At 44.2% G+C, this 22,061-nt stretch overlaps 1 protein-coding gene across 13 annotated transcripts in view; it reads left to right on the top strand.

Annotated features, from left to right (window-relative positions):
- hdx (highly divergent homeobox) overlaps positions 1 to 22,061 on the top strand; it is a 171,648-nt gene that overhangs the window by 78,174 nt on the left and 71,413 nt on the right. For 10 of the 13 annotated variants that reach the window (XR_005457660.1, XM_038774967.1, XM_038774958.1 and 7 more), the window contains 2 exons: positions 8,562 to 8,708; positions 12,698 to 13,822. Coding sequence is in view for 12 of the 13 variants with exons in the window: in XM_038774967.1 (XP_038630895.1) it covers positions 8,562 to 8,708; positions 12,698 to 13,822 (1,272 nt within the window). In the remaining variant the exon portion in view is untranslated. The remainder of the gene's footprint in view (positions 1 to 8,561; positions 8,709 to 12,697; positions 13,823 to 22,061) is intronic. The other 3 variants (XM_038774960.1, XM_038774965.1, XM_038774964.1) reach the window with 2 other exon arrangements.

Raw genomic sequence — 22,061 nt, 5'->3', positions numbered from 1 at the left:
GGGAGGTCCCCATGCAGGAGGCCTCCTCTGCGCGCACCCACTCGGCCTCTGGCTCCTTGATCCATCCCCTTATTCGCTCGGCTGTCGTCGCCCAGTGGTAAAATTGTAGGTTTGGGAGGGCTGGATTTTGTTTTTTGTAGGACTTTCTTTGGGATCCTCGCATTTTTACCCCCCCCCATAAAAACGCCATGATTAGGCGGTCTTCAGGACAGGCGACAACGCAGAATTGCCGAGCAAAAACTTATAGCTACGTTCCGCACGCATGAGTGCGGCCTCAACCGGGATCTTGGATTCATGTCGCATTACATTCACCCCACACCATCTGGCCTGGACTTGCAAAATCCTACCAACTGTCCTGGCTTGAGACAATTCACACCTCTTTATCCTGGGATTACCCCCTATCTCTGGATCTGTAATGATTTGATTACCTGCAAATGCTCGCATTCCAAGCATTGTCTGGCATCTCTGACTTTGTCTATATAAATGTTTCTGGAACATTCACCTGAGGAAGGAGCAGTGCTCCGAAAGCTCGTGTTTGAAACAAACCTGTTGGACTTTAACCTGGTGTTGTAAGACTTCTTACTGTGCTCACCCCAGTCCAACGCCGGCATCTCCACATTAAAGGAGTATGCCTTTCCTAAATCTATTTTAGGTCCTGGTCACTGTATTGTGCCTGTTTAAGATCTTCTGCCGTGGTCTGGTTGATGGTTACAGTTTCAATGAGTTAGGTAATGGTGGATTGCTAAAATTCTCTTTCCCGGACACCCTGTTTTCCTAATTCATCCGCCCTTGTATTCCCAAGTGGGGAGGTGCGACAATGTGGTTTTGGCAGTAACCCATCAAGCCTAGAAAGACACACAACATGCTCATGTCCTTCAGCAGGGGAAGGCGTATTACCGACTCGAAAAGCTTCCTGTCAATCTCGTGCTACCGTACCCAAGTTGGAGAATTGTGGTCTCATGATTTTGGCTTTCTTGGCGTTTACCTTCCAGCCTACTGTAGTCAGGAGGTTCAGCAGTTCTTTTAGCGATTAAGGTATTCCTCCCTGGTTTCAGTTTGGAGGAGATCTGAACCCCCTCTAGGCCTTTTGAAAGCCTATGATGGAATATAGAAGGGGAGCTGTGGAAATCCTGTGACACACACGTCCATGAAACGTGAAGGCGAATTTGTATTGGCAGTAATGGTCTAAAAGGACCAGAAGCCGTTAGTTATGTAATATAGCGGAGCTTGCCTCATCATGGCTTCTGGGCTGGTAATCATAAAAAGGTCCCCAGAGCAACGGTGGGGCTGTGATGGGTGTTGTTTAGTTCAAAGCATGATGATCAATCTTGCGCCTCTGGAAACCGTCCGGTTTGGTCTGGCCCGCAATCGGGGTCCACCAATCGGTGGGCCGGCCTCTCGGGCTGGGAGCCTCCTTTGTTCCACGCCGCTGTAGCCCCATGCCATGTTGCGTCGGAGCCGGCGCGGAGAAGGGAGACATTGCGCATGCGTGGAAATCGCACCAGTCAAACTGTGCATGCTCAGACCCACGGCACCCATCTGACGCCGGGATCGGCAGCTGGATCAGCATGGGTCGCTCCAGTGCCGTACTGGCCCCCTGTAAGGGTTAGAATTGCTGCTCCTGAGGCCATGCTAACGCCATCGGGAAACGCGACGGTGTCTACGACGGCGTCTACGACGGCGTCAACACTTAGCCTCAGGATCAGAGAATCCCACCCCTGGTTTCTCGGCCAGTTTGCTGGTTGGAAACCTCTCGTCCTTCACTCGGACAAGCCGGAACAGCCTCCCCGAACAGGCGCCGGAATGTGGCGACTAGGGGCTTTTCACAGTAACTTCATTTGAAGCCTACTCGTGACAATAAGCGATTTTCATTTCATTTCATGTGGGGCATCTTAATTCAGGCTCAGACGGAGTGTTGGAGAGTACAGAATTGGTGGGGTTCGGCTTCGGAACAACAAGGTTACTCTTTGGATGTGGCAGCTGCCCGATCTGTGCTATTTATACCTTGTACCAGACTTAGTAACCACTAGCTTTAAATAGTTATCGATTTAAAAAAATATAACCATCCTAAAACTAATAAAGCACCTTTACATTAAGACCAACAAAAGAAAAACGGGCCTTGGTCTTGATAAAGCGCAGGTTTATTATGGTGTTTCTGTGAGTTGTGCAAACCTATTTGTCAGGCGCTAGTGATGTTGATGTGGGTTTTTGGGCAGTATGAAGGCAGTTCTAGACTACTGTACAAATTTTCTAACAATTCACATTATAGACATCCGTTTAGAAGCCTCACAACCAAAAATACATGTTCTGCAAGCAGCACTTTGGGGGACCTCAGCTGATCCTGCATTTGTGAATCCTGGGTCCTCTGTTCGGGTTGCTGGGTTAAATTATTAGATCATAGAATTTACAGTGCAGAAGGAGGCCATTCAGCCCATCGAGTCTGCACCGTCTCTTGGAAAGAGCACCCTACTTAAGCACCACACCATCCCCCTTATCCCCGTAACCCAAACTAACCTTTTTGGACACTAAGAGCAATTTAGAATGGCCAATCCACCTAACCTGCACATCTTTGGACTGTGGGAGAAAACCGGAGGAAACCCACGCACGGGGAGAACGTGCAGACTCCACACAGACAGTGACCCAAGCCGGGAATCTAACCTGGGACCCTGGAGATGTGAAGAAACTGTGCTAGCCACTGTGCTACCATGCTGCCCATGTTCTCCCCGTGTCTCCCCTATTGCATAGAATCATCCGAGAGTCAATTCGGCCCATCATTCGGCACCGAACCTTTGAATCACCACACTACATAGGTCCAATGCTCCATCCTATTCCTGAAACCCCACGCTATGGTGCAATTTAGCAAGACCAATTCACCTAACTTTATTTAAAAATGTATTTTATTACAAACATGTATCAAAACACCACTCCAGAAAAATTCGCCGCCATGCAATCAGAGAGGCGAAGGCCAAGTAATTGGCCTTCCTCCTCTCCATGAGCTCCGGCTTCTCTGATACCCCAAATATCGCCACCAAAGGGTCCAGGTCCACCTCCTCCTCTGACAATCCTGAGTCTTTTGCTGTCAGTCTGGTCTCAATAAAATTTAAGACGGATTTGCAGGTATCAATTATTGTTTATTTTAACCAGCTAGCTGGGGTGACTCACTCTATTAAAAGTACAGGACACAACCACTATCTCCTGAATCTTCAACAGTGGGAGTGAGCCAAAAAGCACAAAGCTGTACCGATACATTCAAGTTGCATCAAGTTTCACATACATACGACCAAATAAGGCAACAGTCATCCCTATACACTTCCTGACCTGGCCATGTACCCTGAGTGGCTCATTTCGCATTCCTCAGCCCTGGGCTCACCACATTCTTCAGCCCTTGGGTGGGGGGGGGGCCCTTTCACTCAGTATTCTTGTCCCAGCAACTGCCCCTCCCCCCTTCCTGGCCGTGCTTTGCTCAGTTCCTTTGTTCATTCCCTGATAAACTCATTACCCTACTCTCCGGCTCCTATACCCGGGTCTATCCTCTACATTATCCTAACTAATTATCCCATTTTATATCACATCCGTTTGTTCAATTCCTCACCTCCACTATCCTGGCTCAGACCGCGAACACTTCCGCCCAGAATCTTCCCAATTTTTTGCAACCCCAAAACATGTGCGCGTGATTCGCTGGCCCCGATCACACCACATCTGCTCACACTCATCTGCTACCCCTTGAAAGAACCCCCTCGTTTTCGCCCGAGTCATATGCACCCTGTGCGCCACCTTAAACTGTATCAGGCTCATCCTTGCACAAGAGGAGGTCCTGTTTACCCTACGCCAGGGGTGTCAAACGCAAATACACCGTGGGCCAAAATTTAAAAATCGGGACAAGTCGAGGGCCGGACTGGTTCAATGTTTTTTTGCAAAACTTATTGAAATGAACTTATTGAACCTGGAACTAATAAAGCTTAGGTTATTGCCTATAAAAACAACATTAAATATTAAATAAATAAAAAAATTAGTTGCATTTATTTTTTATTGCTTTATCTGGAGCTTTTCCAGAGTAATTTCTAATGAAAACATGTTTCCACAGGCCAACACTTTGTGATTCACACTATATCTGAACAAACTCGACATCAGCCATATCATACGCCATAGGCGCTTCAATTGCTGGGGCCAGCTTTAATAGTAATTAGATATTATTAGGGCAGCATGGTGGCCTAGTGGTTAGCACAACCGCCTCACGGCGCCGAGGTCCCAGGTTCGATCCCGGCTCTGGGTCACTGTCCGTGTGGAGTTTGCACGTTCTCCCCGTGTCTGCGTGGGTTTCGCCCCCACAACCCAAAAATGTGCAGAGTAGGTGGATTGGCCACGCTAAATTGCCCCTTAATTGGAAAAAATAATTGGCTAATCTAAATTAAAAAAAAAAAGTAATTAGATATTATCTCGCGGGCCAAAGATAATTCCACTGTGGGCCGGATTTGGCCCGCGGGCCTTGAGTTTGACATATATGCCCTACGCGGTGCCTCACTTCATACTCCCCAATTGATCTCCCCTCCCAACTCCGCTTCCCATTTCTCCTTCCTCTTCACCATCCGCACGCCTCCCTGTCCCCCAACCAGGCCAATTCACCTAACCTGCACGTCTTTGGACTGTAGAGGAGGCTGGAGCACCGGAGGAGGCCCACGCTGACACGGGGAGAACATGGGTGGCACGGTATCACAGTGGTTAGTCACAGCACCAGGGTCCCAGGTTCGATACCCTGCTGGGTCACTGTCTGTACGGAGTCTGCATGTTCTCCCCGTGTCTGCGTGGGTTCCTCCGGGTGCTCCGGTTTCCTCCCATGGTCCAAGGACGTGCAGGTTAGGTGAATTGGCCATGCTAAATTGCCCTTCGTGTCCAAAAAAGGTTAAGAGGGGTTATTGGGTTAGGGGGATAGGGTTGAAGTGGGTCGGTGCAGACTCGATGGGCCGAATGGCCTCTTTCTGCACTGTATGTTCTATGTTATCAAATCCCACTCAGGAGACGCCAATGTTGTATCTGTAAAATCACAAACATCGACCAGTACTTTATTTTATTTGATTTGATTTATTGTCACATGTGCCGAAGTACAGTGAAAAGTATTTTTCTGCGGCCAAGAGAACGTACACAGTATGTACATAGTGGACAAAAAAAAGAATAATAGACAGAGTACATGAGCAAGAGCAACATAGGACATCGTGAATAGTGTTCTTACAGGGTACAGATCAGTCCAAGGGGGAATCGTTGAGGAGTCTAGTAGCTGTGGGGAAGAAGCTGTTCCTATGACTGGATATGCGGGTCTTCAGACTTGTATCTTCTGCCTGATGGAAGGGTCTACAAGAAGGCAAAACCTGGGTTGGAGGGGTCTCTGATAATGCTGTCTGCTTTCCTGAGGCAGCAGGAGGTGCAGACAGAATCAATGTGTGGGTGATTTCTACACTTGTGTGATGCTTTGGGCTGAGTTCACCACACTGTAGTTTCTTGCGCTCTTGGGCTGAGCAATTGCCAAACCAAGCTGTGGTGCAGCCGGATAGGATGCTCTCTATGGCAGTAGTTTGTGAGAGTCGATGCAGACATGCCAAACTCCTTTAGCTTCCATAGGAAGTGGAGACTTTGTTGGGCTTTCTTGACTGTTGCATCAATGTGAGTGGACCAGGCCAGACTGTTGGTGATGGTGACCCCCAGTTTTACATAAAAGTTTTACCCAGATGTCTTTATTAGCGAGGGAAAGAAAGGACAACATAAATATAAAATCAAACCAACTTTAATTAACAACAACAATATTTACTCTTAAATTAACCCAATAACATTTACGAAAGATTCCCAAGTCTGGGTGCCCGAAAGTCTGGCTCGATCCGGGCTACTGGTAATAGATTGGTGCATATCAATAGTGTGCGGTGATCTCCTGATGGGTGATTGACGGCGCAGGTTCAGACATGTTCTGGCAGTTTATTTGTTGGTTGTATATTTAATTTTGGTCAAGTCTGAATTCCCAATAGCCCACCTGAGACTTAACTGCAGTTTGATTTACAGTGCCCAATTTTTAAAATTAAAATACTCAATTTAATCGGGCTCAAAACTAGGATCTGCCAGGTTACCACAGGTCATTGGTGTGTCTTCAGAGAAAATGAGGTGCAAGTTTCTTTTATATTGTCAGGTAGCTCCTTTTGTTGGAGGGTCACAGACAGACATGCGTTCAGTCATTTTAAAAGGTCTTTGTCCTATTCGAACATTTGAGAAATAGCCATAAGAATATCTGCATATATATTTTATTAACAAAATATCTATGAGGTCTTATTCCCCCTAGCAACACTTTATAGACATAATTTTTCAGTGTGATTAAATTTACTCTAGATGAGTGGTGGTTGGGAGGACAGCCAAATGCAGTGCGCCTCCAACAACTGCTGAACGTTTGTTTCATAAAAGTTGGAATGATGAATTTTTGGCTATGCTTAACAAAGCAGTCTTCTTCTGTTATACAGGAGAGCATGATTTGCACAGCAATCCACACACTGAGCACAGTACAACATCTACATCAGAACTTTCTATAATATATTATGGACAAAAAAAAAAATCAAGCCTCTTATTTCTTAATTCTGATTCTGGTCTAATAGAACAGACATCTGTCTCAGTTCAATTAATTGAGTGTCGGTGATGGTTCAAAGCATTATGGCCTCCTGAGTCAGGAGTCTCCGGTACAGGTTCCACTCCAGCACTTGAGTCTCAGCTTGGATTTTTGTGCTCCAGTATAGTACTGAGGAAATGTTGCACTGTCGGAGATGCTGCGTTTTGCTTGAGGATAAGCGAAAATTCCATCTACCCTCTAATGTGATGTAAAATATTCCACAGCATTATTTCAAATACGAACTGCGGATTAATCCTTGGTATCCTGGCTAATATTTATACCTGTCAAAATGAAAAAGCAGATTATGTGGTCATTATCACAGTGCTGTTTGTGAAATCTTGCTGTGTGCGAATTAGTAGCCATGTTTTCTACATGTGACTACTTTTGAAAGGTACTTCATTGGTTGTAAAGTGCTTTGGGATGGCCTGTGGTTACTGAAGGCATTATATAAATGCCTTTTCTTTCATGAGTGCAAAAGGATAACCGTTGCTACCTTTCTGGAATAAGCTGGTTTAGAATTGGGTGCTAAAAATGGTGATGGTGGGTAGAAATGTCTTCTCGGTTCAAAAGGAGGAGAGCTACTAAAAGAATAAGTGTGAGTTTTGAGTGATTTGACATTCTTGAGCTATTTGGGAAGTTGTACCACTTTACTCCTTCCACCATCCAAGGAAATCTAATTTGTCAAAACAGAAGTTAGTCTAATCATTTGAAGTGATCTATAAGTGTGTCTGTTGTTGAATGGTGAAATCTTTGGCCCCTATTCACGTTATCAAAGTAGTCTTTTGTTTAGCTCTTCATAAATTAATGTTACATTTTCAGGAAATGCTCAAAATACTTGGATCAGCCAGCATCTGTTGAGAGAATAGATTAAAGTTAATATTTCAGGTATTGACCCTTTGATAGAAAAGCTTTTACTTGTTCTCTCCACAGATTCTTGCTGACCTACTAAGTGTTTCTAGCTTTTTATCCCTTGTTTCAGATTACCATTATTGGCTGTCCTTTTTGCATTTAATTTGAGTAATTTTCTCTTGTTTGTATCCCTACATCACTGCATCCTGGCAAGTAGCCAAACAACCAGCTTCTATTAATAGAGCCAGTTGCTAATAAAATACATGGAAGTTAGTTGATCTCCTCTAATCTTTTCTCTCTTTCTCTTTTATGTTTGTAAATTTTCTATTTACTCCCTGGCATTTTTGTTTATCCAGCCCTGGCTGACGTCAAAATGGATGGACCAAAGTCCCCTCTCCATGTTAACCATGATATTAATTATACTTCTGGGGCAGCATGGTGGCGCAGTGGATAGCACTGGTGCCTCACGGCACTGAGATCCCAGGTTCGATCCCGGTTCTGGGTCACTGTCCGTGTGGAGTTTGCACATTCTCCCGTGTTTACGTGGGTTTCGCCCCCACAACCCAAAAATGTGCAGGGTAGGTGGATTGGCCATGCTAAATTGCCCATTAATTGGAATTGGGTACTCTAAATTTTAAAAAAAATTATACTTCTGACAATCATTTTATCTTGTGTGGATTTTTGGATGCACCAATGTAACGATCTTTTGGTAGAATAACTCTTCCAGAAGCATCTTTTCATGGGAAACCAGGACAGTGTCTTCTGCTGCCAGCACCGATATTGCCAGTTTCTTCAGTGAGTGGCTCAAAGAATTCCCCTGTTGATGATTAACCATGAAGGCCCTTTTGGTTTTAGTAGTTTTACTTGAATAGCAAGTTGGTAACTTCAGCTGTGTACAGAACATGATAATGTACTAATTAGAGTTTGGCCTTGCCTGAAATTAATCTGATCAAGTTTTATCTTAAATACTGCAGTAGATTCTGTTATTTTCCTGTGTGCCTGTTTAAAACAGATATTGTCTTTTCTTTCACATTTCAAATTGTGATAACAAAAAGCACTGTACTTTCTTTTATAGATGAATCTGCGTTCTATATTCACAGAGGAACAGCAACGAGTATTACAGCGTTATTATGACAGTGGAATGACAAATCAAAGTAAAAATTGCTTTGGATTAATAATACAGTGTGCACGTGAAACGGGGTTAGATTTTAATGTAGTCAGGGTAAGTAGTATAACATTTTTCCACAGCCATATTGGAAATGTTGGGTTTATACTGGATCCCAGTAGTATTAAATAATAGAGTAGTAACCATTGTAACACTTTGTCCTCTGCAATTTGTTTATTACAGACAAGCCTTATGAACACACAGGTCAAATTTTGTGTTGTAACTGATAAAATGTTCAGAACTCGATGCTTGGGTATCATTCAGAAGCAATTGGGGAGGAGGGAGAGGACTATCTTTACAAGCACTAAATCAAACTCGCCCTTGGGTATTTGTCCCAAAAATAAATTGTCTGCTCAGGTTGTTGGTTAGAGTTTTGCTTTGACTTGTATTTGCAAAGCTTAGGGTCATGAATGTACAGTTTTACATTTCGCAATCCCTGGTGTTAAGTACTTCTAATGAATGAACAGTTAGGTAGGTGCAGGAAGCAATTTATTTCAAACTGCAGCTATATGTTAGAGTTTTATAAATTTAGACTTGCATGTAAAGGTTTAATTCAATGGGTTGATACCCAGACAAAGTGAGTGCAAAGTTGATTTCCAGCCCTGTTCTCTGTGGATTAGCATCTTTAATTCTCTGCTTTCCATTGGACCTCGGGCTTGGTGGATCCTACATTATCTGAACTGTTTTGTACTATAAGCTCATATAAATATGGCTTTTGTTGGCCATGTGCCTGGTCAGTGTTGAGTTAATGTCTTTTTTTACAACACTGCTAGAACTGAAAGTAAATGCTGTTAATTTTGGAATCTTTAGGGAGCCATGCTTTCACTGTTTTCAATGTATTACCAGGTGGCTTTCCACGGTAAAATAGGTGTATGTGAATGGCGCAGTTATACTGCCAACATTGGGAAATATTCGGAAATAGCTGCTTCAAAATTGCACTGGGTTGTACCAGGTTATCAATGTAAACCAACGGGGCCAAAGACCATATTTCCCTCTGTTCGACACTTGTCTGTTCAGCATTGTCCCGAACAATAATGAGTTGAACACATAACAAAAAATGAGAAAAAGCTTTTTTTAAATTGTAGAAAAGCTGCCACAGAGTATAGAAATCCAGTCCATATCTGAAGTTTAACAAAAGCTACAATTTTGAGGCATCACCATAGCAATTGCGTAACTAAATTGTACAAGAGGTATGGATGGAATCAGTGTCTATCCCTAATGTTTTTACTGTGAACAAGCAGCAGATCGCTCTCCAATACACATTGAATAGATAGAGAAATACAGCACAGAACAGGCCCTTCGACCCACGATGTTGCACCGAACTTTTGTCCTAGGTTAATCATAGAATTTTGGACACTAAGGGCAATTTTTCATGGCCAATCCACCCAACCTGCACATCTTTGGACTGACGGAGCTTCTGCCTGGGACAGCCCTATGACTGACCATGAATAAAATGGATCAATTAATCAAAGATATTTTTCTTAAACACCACTCTTTCATGCGCTACATTCCATATCGTAACAATTCTCTGCATTAAAAAAGAAAAGTCTCTGCTTCTGTTCTCTGGTTCCTTTGCCAATTATCTGAAATACGCACCTTCTAATTACTGTCCCACCCATCAGTAGAAACCGTTTCTTTTAATTTACTCTGAATCATAAATCTCTTTCCATTGAAAGTGGTATCTGTTTGTTTCTTTACTTGGAGGCTATGGCATAGTGAAATTGTCACTGGACTAGTAATCCAGAGACCCAAGGCAATGCTCCGGGGACCCAAGTTCGAATCCCACAATGGCAGACGGTGAAATTTAAATTCAATAAAAATTTGGAATTGAAAGTCTAATGATTATAAAACGATTGTTGTAAAAACCCATCCTTACCTGGTCTGTAACTCCAGACCCACAGCCACTCTGTTCAGGCAAACTAGTAACGGGCAATAAATGCTGGCGCAGCCAGCGCCACCCATATCCCAAATGAATAAAAAATATCCAGTGGTTTTAAAACTTGCATGTGGAAGGAGGGAAATTAATATCATAAGTCAAAAATAAAATCAGAAAATGTGAGAAATTTGAAACAAACAGTTTAAGTTGACACACTCTTCTGACTTGCTGCATATTTCCAGCATTAACTTGGTGCGATTATATTCACATGTCAACAATCTAAAAAGGAAAAATTGGTGTTTTATTTCATAACACGATGAGATAGTTCAGAGTGGGTGAGAGAGGAATTAAGTGAGAAAATTCCAGAATAACAAAGGGATTATATTTGATAAAATGATATATGCTGCACTGCAATTTTGATTCAAATTCAGTGGTGTAGCATCCCAAATGCTATCTGTGCCATCATTTCTGCTAAGATTAACTTGGGCAGTATAGCAGGAATGGTGAAAATATTCAGTAGCTCAGAAAACATCTTTGGAGAGAAAAACCGAGTTAACATTTAAGGGCAGTGACTGTTCGTCATCAACCCGAAATGTTAACTCCTGCACACTGATGCTGCGTGATGTGCTAAGTGTTTGCAGCGGTTTCTGTTTTTACTCTGATTTCCAGCATCTGCAATATTTTGCTTTTGAATTAATAATATAATTCTAGATTATTGTATCGTCGATTTAAGTAACATTGTTTCAAAATAAATTAACACTTAATTATCCATGTTCTCTTTGTTAACAGTTGTCTTCTGAAGATATTTTACATTCTGCTGTTTCAGCATGGGGTGTTTATAGATTTCCTAAAAACATGTAACAGAGCTGTGTGTATGTTATTTTGATGCTGATTGTCTGGTTGTCAGTACTGCACTCCTGTACTTTCCACAGCGCATTTAAAATCCACGCAGTGATTAAGATTGCATGTGGCTTGTGTTTTATAGAATGAGGAAAGGCAATTTGACTGATTCCACTTCTTCCCCAATCTATGTACAGTTTGCATTTTCATGGCATCCCGCTGATTTCGATCTTTTTGAAGGAAACAAAATAACCACAAGGAAGAAGGTGCCAGAAGGTTAAAACGCTTGACATCACTTAACTTTTGCATATAATCTAACAAAGCTCCAAGATATCGATCTAAAATTTGCATCAACTCCGGTTTCTCTTGCAATGGCATTTCAGTGGGACCATTAAGACATTTCATGTGGTGTTTGGTCTTGCTTTATCATCTGTAACTTGCATGGAAGCTTCCTTGTAGCTACTTATTTTAACGTGCCATATAGGCATTAGATCTTAAGTTAAATGGGAGTTTACAATATTGTTAGTTCTGGGTAAGGGAGGAGGGGAGACAGAGGAGAGAGCTCTATGAATTGTTGAGTTTTGATGGAGCTTGCTTATTCCATGCTTATATGCTATAGTGGAGTAATCAGTTCAATAGTAGTTAACATTAAGCATATCTTGAGTTAAGAGTTTAACCATGCCTCAGATAAGGTTCAATCTGGGGGGTTTCTTTTCTAACTTGGGTTTTAAATCCTGAATCATCCCATCACTCCTCTGTTTTAAAGTATAATTATTCTTTTGGAGGTATGAAGCCCAAAGTCTGAACATGATTAAGCCCAGTGTGATTAGCCAAACTGTCATATAAGGTTATGTTGATTGGGTGCTTTGATTAATTGCACCAAGATCTCTTTTTCTTCACCCATTTTTTCCATGGACCCACATCCATTAGAATTAAGTTTCATGTCTAAATCTGATGATAAATTTCTGGAATCGTAATCTTGCATTGCAAGTTTCCGGTTTAGTCATTAGATGCTGCAAGCATGCAAAATGAGGGTGATGGTAATTATGAAAGTAGATGTGATCTCAGAAATTAAACTTGCATTGAAATTCGTAGACATGTTTTTTTTAAATCTCCAACCAAACTTGTTTATTGATAATTGAGAGCCTTTTAATATCAATCTTATAAGTTCAGCAGGTTTTGAGGGTTGGCTGCTTTCTCCCCTCTGCTATCTCTTTTAAGAAGGCTAGATTGAACGTTAAACTTTTCACTTGAACATGTTCTGAATCGATTCTGTTAAGTTTTTATTTAAAATCTGGATTTTGTACACTTTATCGTATTTGTTTTGCAGACTTGGATTGGCAATAAAAGAAGGAAACTGAATTCTACAAAATACAGTTTGGATGATGCACCATCTATGCAAGGACCAGCAGGTAACAGTATGGTGGGAAAACCTGATATACCAGTGAAAAATACTAGCCGTGTCTCTCCAACCCAGAGCCAGCAAACCATTTTAACATCATCATCATGCAGAAATGTAATGGTAACGGGTGTGTTTACCTCCACCCATTCTACCAGCGGACAAGGATTGTCTCACCAAAAGGATGGCCACAGGTGTGACATCCCCAAGAGTCTTATACATAGACCAATAGGGAGAACTATAACAGAAATGGAATTACAACAGCACGCCTGTAGCCAAAGACAGTCTATTTCCAAAAACCCTGCCATTCCTATTTGTGAAAAAATGACTCCTGGATCGAGACAATTAAATGTTCACAGTCCTACCAGCACTGTGTACTCTTCCAGTACAAAAAACTACAGCCCTGCTTATGTTCAGGCTGAAATAAATAGAGTACAGTCAGCAGCAGCTAAGTCAGTTGGTGGGTGGCCAAAACAGTTTAATTCAACCGTTGCAGAGGTGTCTCAGTGCCCACGGAAGATCAATTCTGAAACTCCTTTCTCGAGAAGTACATCCAGTTCATCCGATTCAAAGGTTAACCGAGGAGACACTGCTGTCAGCTCTCTTCAGATTCGGGATGTGTACTCGCTGGCAGGCAGTGAGCAGTCCCAAAGAAACAGAGGGGAGCATGCTTTTAGGAACTTGCGGCAGGTGGAAAGTGGATGCTTTTCCATTGCCATGGAAACTGGAGATGTTGACGAGTATGCAAGGGAGGAGGAGCTTGCATCGATGAGTTCTGAGATGAAAAATCATCCAAGAGTTTCTGAAGCGAATGCCCCAAAAGAAATGGAGTGCTCAAATGCTCTTGTGACACCAACAAGGAACATTAGCACTGGTTCATCACAGGTCAGTGCGCGGGATGTGTCTGGAAGTGTATTCTTTCGTAGTGGCGAATTCCGAACACCGGGGACAACAATGACGTTGTATAATAACGCTGCTTCATCAGAGGACTCGTTCAACCTTCGCCTTCCATCATCTAGCAACCAAAGGCTAACTTCCAGTCAGAACAATTATCAGGTACCAGTACACATTTGTTTTTCGTTTATCTGTTTAGAAATTGTTTAAACTTGGAAAGACAACACAATCATTTAAAATTTAAATGCATATAATCCATATTTTGTCACTTGCTGAATGCTTTCCTTTTTAATTTTTGAACCCCTAAATATTTCCAACACAGTGATGATGTGCGTTGTTTCGTGATGGTTTAGTGTCTTTCTTTATTTTTGTTCTTATAAATTTTAGAGTATCCAGTTAATTTTTTTTCCAATTAAGGGGCAATTTATCGTAGCCAATCCACCTACCCTGCACATTTTTTGGGTTGTGGGGCCGAAACCCACGCAAACACGGGGAGAATGTGTAAACTCCACACGGGCAGAATGTGTAAACTCCACACGAGCAGTGGCCCAGAGTCTAGATCGAACCTGGGACCTCAGTGCCGTGAGGCAGCAGTGCTAACCACCGTGCTGCCCACCAAGTGGTGTCTTTTATAAGCAAATTATACTTTAAGGCAATCTTCATTTGCATATGTAATGAAAACAAAATTATTTTATTTAGAAAAATATATTGAATGTACAAAAATCAGTTATCTTTATTGCTGCATACAAGTCAAATTTAAAACTCAAATGTACTGTAATGGTGTTTTGAGTCTGAACCTGAGCTCTACAGTACACTGAAAGCAATAACTGCATCTCCCTGTGGAGAGCCTAATGTTTCAAAAATGAGACTGCTTGGCTTCCATCCTGAAAGGTTGAGTGTTCAAAACCCAGGCTTGTCACTTGGATTGCACTCGTTAGGTTTTGTTCTGACTTTTGCAAATTTTCAACAAGACCACTAGTTAGATCCCAAGGAGGTAAAAGTAAAATTTTCTTTCTCTGGAAGCATTTCTGCCATAATGCATCATGTGAGATTCCAACAACACTGTGGTTTTTCAAGTATTCCTTTTAATTTCTTCTGGGGTTTATACCACAAATTTTGTCACATTTTAACTTGCAGTTGTTAAAGTCCGTTGGTAAACACCTTCTCTTACACTATTTTCATTTCTCTTGCGTTTGATCTGGGGATGTTGGCAGAGCAATCTGTCTATCCCAAATGGAACTTGTTTTAATGCTGCCCAAGCATCCTTGTGTACCGTCTGTTCGTCCATACATTAATGTGAGCTAGTTAGTTGTAAAGGAAGACTGCTGCACTGTATTTGATCTTGAGCATTAAAAATTAGCACCCAACCGAGAAACGATGAACTATGTGAAAGTATAGCTTAGTGTTCCTCTTCACCTGATACTGTCTTCTTATCTTCTCTTCTTCTGCACCTTTGAAATAGAGCATGGATTTCACCATGTTCTGAACTGTGAAACACTGTTTTCAAATCAGTTTATATTCTGCAGCGCACATAAAGCTTGGCATGCTTGCAGCAAAGATTATTACAATTACTATGCAGAGTGGAATTTATAAACATGTCCTCTTGAATTAATTTACTGTGTCATTTACACATTGTGTCCAAAGTGGTTCCCCACCTAGCTGTATTCATATAAAAGCATGCAGAATGTTGACAGTACTGTTATGGCAGGGAGCTTGTGTAGTTGGAGATTGATTTGACTTTGCACACCAATTTTGAGACGGGTTAGACCCAGCGATATCTGTTGAGCTACGATCGGAAATTAGTAGATTCTGTTGTGAAAGTGTGCTTGTTTCAAATATTGATTTTTAATTCATTGACCGGAAATGAGAATTGGACTTAAACAGACTGAAGTGATTCTAATCTTCATCAAGATGGCGGACACATTCCAATCCAATGGAGCAGGAGACTGCAAGTCTGCAAAACTAACATTCAACAGATGACGACAAGCCATTCAACAGTTAACTGCTTGGACAAAAGACCTTGGGCTGGATTCTCCATTTCTGCGGCTTAGTGCCGACGCCGATGTGGGAATTGTGCCGTTTTACCACAGCAAAATTGGCATCGAATGCTCACCGATTCCGGGACAAATGAGGGGCAAGCAGCAGCGCCGGCTAAACCCCCCTGCTCTGCGCCAAAGATGGCCAGAGAATGGGCGGGTCATAGGTCGCCATGCCAGGTTCCCGACTGCTCGGTCAACAGCGCAGTCGGGAACTCGGCTCAACGGGGGCAGAGCATCGGGGGAGGGCCTTCGGGTGAGGCGCCAATGCCTCTCCAACGGTGTGCAGTACGAGACGCGATGATGCCATTTTGGAGGGGGCGGCGAATCAAACACCAGCGTCAAACTGGCGAAAACTCCGATATGGGCGTCAGAAGGGATTCTCCGCCCGATTACGATTTCGGTGTCAGGCAACGGAGAAAGCTGCCCTTGATTTTTAAGATGGCTCTCCAGGCGAGCTAATAGAATTATAATTAGAATCTACAATTGTGTTTCAATTGCTGGTAGGTCTTTGTGTGGTTTTAGTAAATGGGTTTCTCAGTGGAACGGAATTGGCAGTTGAGCCAAGTGGAGCTCTTGCCTTTATCTCTAACAAGCTTAGACCCTATCGACTAATTTGATTTTATCTCCATTCTGCAGTAGACAGATATTTCTCAGAGAATTCAACTCCAGGAAGGCCAGCTACAGCTTTAAACCAGCTCAAGAATAAAAGCAATGGCCTGCAGCCAGCAGATACTCCAAGCTACAAACTGTGACCTCATTATTTCCTACAGACTATAATAAGGTCTACTCTATCCTCCCTTACTCTAACCTGTGTGAACGTCAAGCGTTTGTGCGGAAGCCAGAGCGTGTTTTGATTATTTTACAAAGATCACACTAAATATAATAAAACTAACCTCCTTCTCTGTCAAACTCAAGAAAACTTGTTCAATTAGTTATTTTATCGTCACACTGTGTAAATGGGTAAATACTCAGAATTAGCAGTTATAACTCTTCAAATGAAAAAACCTTTTTTAGTCAAACGAGGAGAGGGAGAAGAACGGAGTCCTTCGGCTCTTCACCTGGTCGTAGCAGAAAATTTGGAGCTCACTGTCCAGACTAAACCTACAGACAAATGAAAGAAATTGCAAGTGGGGAAAGAAATTGATCCCGAGAAACAATTTTAAAATTCCAATATAGCATCCTTGTGATTTGCCATCATGGAATTCTCCTGCAAAATTTCCAAGTGTGATATTGAGCAGGAAATGACGCGAGCTTCCCGGCGCTCGGCCCAGCGAGGCCGGCAACACAAAGTTAATTGGTCCACTTAACGTGGCCTCACTGGCTTCTCGCCAGAAATGAAGGCTTGCCAGCTGATTCGCCAGGACCGCGCTCGCTAGCCCACCCTGCTAACAAGGTCGAGTAGCACTTAAGCTGCACTTGTTCAGCCAACCCCAGCCAGCTCACAATAATGGCACTGGGGAGACCGGATGTAAGATTCGGAGGTGCTATACGCTGTGGAGGCCAGGCGGGGTATCCTGTTCCCCCGAGGGTCCCGGGGAGTCGGCCACAGGGCTGAGGTGGCAGCAACTGTGAGCGCTGGGATTGTAACCAGGAGGACTGGCCTCCAGTGCCATAAGAAGCTCAATTACCAGGCCGCACAAGGGATTAGCCACCAATTTCCCTCCCCCTCCCCCAAGGGAACTTCGACTCCTAAACTCCCCATGCAACCCCCAACCCTCCTTCCACCCCCTCCTTCTCCCCCCACCCTCCCTTCACACCCCCTCTGCCACCACAGTGAATCACGCATGTGAATAATGCCACAGAGGTGAGGAACTACTGGGCTGCACCCGGAAGACCTGTCAAACGTGCGTTGTTGCCTTACTGACTGACCATAAGTCCATTCTCCCGCAGGTTCTCCAGCTGAGGGCGCCGGCCCATCCCCTATAGCACCCTCTCCTGACTCCAAGGAGAGCACCTTGGAGAGCTCCAAGGATGCCACCGTGGTTGCGGCACAGCTGTCATCCCCACCCTCCACCAGCGTAAATGCAGACTCCGCGATGGGACATGTTAGGCTTCTGGGGCACAGTCTGATGAGCATCACACTGCTGATGATGCATATCAGGTGGCGGCAGGAACCCTCAGGCAAGACAACAGTCGAAAGACTGCTGGATCACAGGATTCGGCTGGGTCTCAGCCTGATGCAGAGCCTGTGGAACAGGGTTACTCGGAGCTGATGGAGACGTTAGTGAGCGGCCGGAACATTCAAAGGGAGATGTCAATGTCACTCTAGCAGATCTAGAGCCGCTTGGAGAAGCCCCAGAGGCTAGGGACGTAGGGGTTTGCGGCGGCAATGCGTGGCACCGAGGCCAACAGTGCTAAGGTGGCGACCGCAGTGGAAAGCCTGGTGAATGGCGTCAGCACCATGATGAAGGTATCCAAGGCTTCACAAGGCTGTCGGTGACAGCCATGGCTGAGGGTTTCGGCAGAATGTCCGATTCACTGGAGGACGTCACCAGGCCGACCTGGATGAGGTGCTGTGGGACATGTCCCGCTCTCAGATGGGCATGGCCAAGGCGCTGCAGAGCTTGTCCCAGTCGCAGGTCGGCATTGCCGGGGCACTGCAGAGCACGTCCAAGCCACTGAGGAGCATTGCTGAGGACGTTGACATGATGGTGCAGACATTGGAAAACTGCCGGGCTGACAGAGCCAGATGATGCAGCGGCAGCCGGGCTCAAACCAGTTGGGGAGATGGGAGGGTAGATGGTGGTGGGGAGCGTGGGATCATCGGGAGAGTGGGGGGATTGTTAACACATTAAACATCTCCTGTGCACAACCATTATGATGCCTTGGTCACTTTCTGACCTCCAAACCCATCTGTCCAGGCATTTTCCCCATCCCCATAGCACTCACCCACCCTCCGGAGGTGGGCATATTCTGGAGCTGTGTCCCAACTCCTGCGTGTTCGGATATTGGCTGATGTCTGTGTGGTGTTGTCTCCCGCACGGTGTCCAGGTATCAAGATGTGCATGGGATACTAGGCAATGACTCCCACATGCTACACGGCCCGCCCACCCACAAGAATCCACTTGGGTTGTGTGAAGTGCTCACTTAACCATGATTGCCAATTCTCTATTAGCAACAGTCTTCAGTCGCATGTCCAGAGGTCTTAACAGTTGGTGGGGGTTATGGGTGGTCGGTGGGGCAGACGGGCAGGAACAAGGGTTGCCACCGGAACGGGTAAACGATCCCATGGTTGGCATGGTGGTGCCTTGAGCGGTTACCCCCAGCGCCACCTCCAGACTCTCCTATGCCCCCCCCACTGGGTCCGCAAGACCAGCATCCCTGGGCTCTTTGCCTGTGAGCAAAGATGTCTACTCACCACCATGGCTTTCCACAGCCCTTCCGCCAGGTTTACATTTTTCAAAAGTCGTACTAATCGGTGCCAACATGAGCATTTGCTGGGAGGCCGCTAAGTGACAGGACGCCATTGGATATGGGGTGGCTTCCATTAATTGTATGGAAATTGGCTGAAGTGGTGATATGGGCAGTACAATAGCACAGTGGTTAGCACTGTGGCTGCAAAGCGCCAGGGTCCCAGGTTCGATTCCCGGCTTGGGCCACTGTCTGTGCGGAGTCTGCATGTTCTCCCCGTGTCTGCGTGAGTTTTCTCCAGGTGCTCCGGTTACCTCCCTCAAGTCCCGAAAGACGTGTTGTTCGTTAATTTGGACATTTTGAATTCTCCCTGTGTACCCGAGCAGGCGCCTGATGTACAGTAACTTTATTGCAATGTAAGCCTACGTGACAATAAAGATTATTATTATGATTGGTTTCTTGCCTCGCTATGACGAGATCCCAATTTCACCTACAGGAGCGGACCGGTTGCATCGCAAACTGTTTGGCGCTTGGTACGGTTCTCATTTTTGGCCTCTCCCGCTATTCACCGGCCTCATATCGCTTGAGCGAGAGCGTAACGAGGCCGGAAAATCGCGCCCAAAGTTTCCCCATTCAAAGATTTTTTAAAAATAAAAAATTTAGAGTACCCAATTCATTTTTTCCAATTAAGGGGCAATTTAGCGTGGCCAATCCACCTAGCCTGCACACCTTTGGGTTGTGTGGGTGAAACCCATGCAAACACGGGGAGAATGTGCACACTCCACACAGATACTGACCCAGAGCCGGGATCAAACCTGTGACCTCGGTGCCATGAGGCAGCAGGGCTAGCCTACTGCGCCACCAGGCTGCCCTTCCCCATTCAAAGCTGGTACTTTCCTAGAACTGAATAAGATAACTTGCGGTGGGTTAGAAGCCCTATCCATTGAAGATTAAGAGTATAGCTATGCATTTAGAGATAAAAATCTTCGCAAAAGCTGGAATCCAAGAGACAGCATTGAATCCAAAACAGATAAGCAAGCATTAGCAAACGTACAGCTGGAAGAGCAGAGATTAGAGCTAGAATCCCAAAAAGAAGAAAACAGAGAGAGAAGATCGAGGAAGGAAGAGACAGCAATGGAGAGAGGGGAGAGAAGCTCCAGTTGAAGTACCTTGAACTTAGTAGGGAAAGACTGATTGTATCCAATGAGGGAACTGCTAGTGAAGGAATTGCCCTTGGTTCAGACCGAGTGCTGAGCTCTTCAGGTTCTCCCAGTTAATGCTAATGTTTGATGAGTGAGATATGGAAGCATTCTTCGTCCCATTGAGAAGCTTGCAAAGCAGCAAAAGTGGCCAGTGGAGAATGGACCTTGCTATAGCAAACCAAATTAATGAGGAAAATCCATGAAGTTTATTCGCTACTGTCTGACGGGGGTTCATCAAATTACATGTTTTTCTAAGTGCATAGGAGTTGGAAGTGCACTGCCAAAAATTCAAAACTCTCCAAAACCATCCGGAATAAACTTGCATCAAATTCGAGATGGTTAGGCAATTTGCTTTCGACAAATGGATATGGGCAATTAAGATAAGAGTCCACCTTGAAAACCTCAGGAGATGTAATTCTCCTCATTTAAAAACTCACTTCCTCCTTCCATAAACTCACATGGTGGAAATGAAAGTTGAAAGAGCTAGACATGCAGTACTCCTAGCAGATTACTAGAAGTTAACCCACAGACCCCGACCACAAAATAAACTGGAGTCTATCAATTCTTGCAGGATAGCAGAATAAGCTGAAGTAGGCTTGGATGAAAAGTAAAGGAAATTCAGAACAATCTCCAATATCTGAAAGAAGGAACCAAGATTGTAAATTGTTGGGAAACCACCCTGTGCTTTACGAGCATACAAATATACAAAATAGGAGCAGAAGTAGGCCATTGGCCCCTCTGACCTCCTCTGCCATTCAATAAGATCTTGGCTGATCTGTTTCTGTTTGGAGTTCCACATTCCTACCTCAAATAACCTTAGATTCTTGTTAAACAAGACAATCAATCTACATCTACCTTAAAAATATGCAGTGATATTACCTCTGGGGGCAGAGAGTTCCAAAGTAGTACGACCTTCTGAATAAAAACTATCTGCTCATCTCTGTTCTAAAAGTGCGACCTTTCATTTTAAAACCGTGCTCCCTAGTTCTTGACTCACCCACAAGAGGAAACATAATTTCCAACCTTGTTTAAACCATTCAGAATCTCGCATACATCAATCAAGTCACCCCTCACTCTTATGAATTCCAGTGGAACCAAGCCAAGCCTGTCCAACCTTTCATGAGACAAAAAGACCAGCATTCATAACAAGTGTCAATTTAATAAACATCCTCTGAACTGCCTCCGACACAGGTACATCACTTAAATAAGGGCACACCGTATTTGAGATGTGGTCTCGCCAATGTCCTATACAGTAGAAGCATAAAATCCTTCCTTTTGTGTTCAATTCCTCTAAAGGATAGCATTCCATTAATCTTAATTACTTGCTGTAGTTGCGACTCGTGTACTAGAACACCTCTGTACCTCGGAATTTCATAGAAGTTACAGTGCAGAAGGAGGCCATTCGGCCCATCGAGTCTGCACCGGCTCTTGGAAAGAGCACCCTACCCAAGGTCAACACCTCCACCCTATCCCCATAACCCAGTAACCCCACCCAACCCTAAGGGCAATTTTGGACACTAAGGGCAATTTATCATGGCCAATCCTCCTAACCTGCACATCTTTGGACTGTGGGAGGAAACCGGAGCACCCGGAGGAAACCCACGCACACACGGGAAGGATGTGCAGACTCCGCACAGACAGTAACCCAAGCTGGAATCGAACCTGGGACCCTGGAGCTGTGAAGCAGTTGTGCTATCCACAATGCTACCGTGCTGCCCCATCTAGTCGTTCTCAAACTTAATTGTACTCTGCTTTTTTATTCTTCCTGCCACACTATACTCCGTCTGCCAGTTTTTTGCCCACTCATTC

The sequence above is a fragment of the Scyliorhinus canicula genome, chromosome 17 (assembly GCF_902713615.1).
Source record: "Scyliorhinus canicula chromosome 17, sScyCan1.1, whole genome shotgun sequence".
NCBI classification, from domain to species: domain Eukaryota; kingdom Metazoa; phylum Chordata; class Chondrichthyes; order Carcharhiniformes; family Scyliorhinidae; genus Scyliorhinus; species Scyliorhinus canicula.
This window is presented reverse-complemented; position numbering and strand designations above follow the sequence as displayed.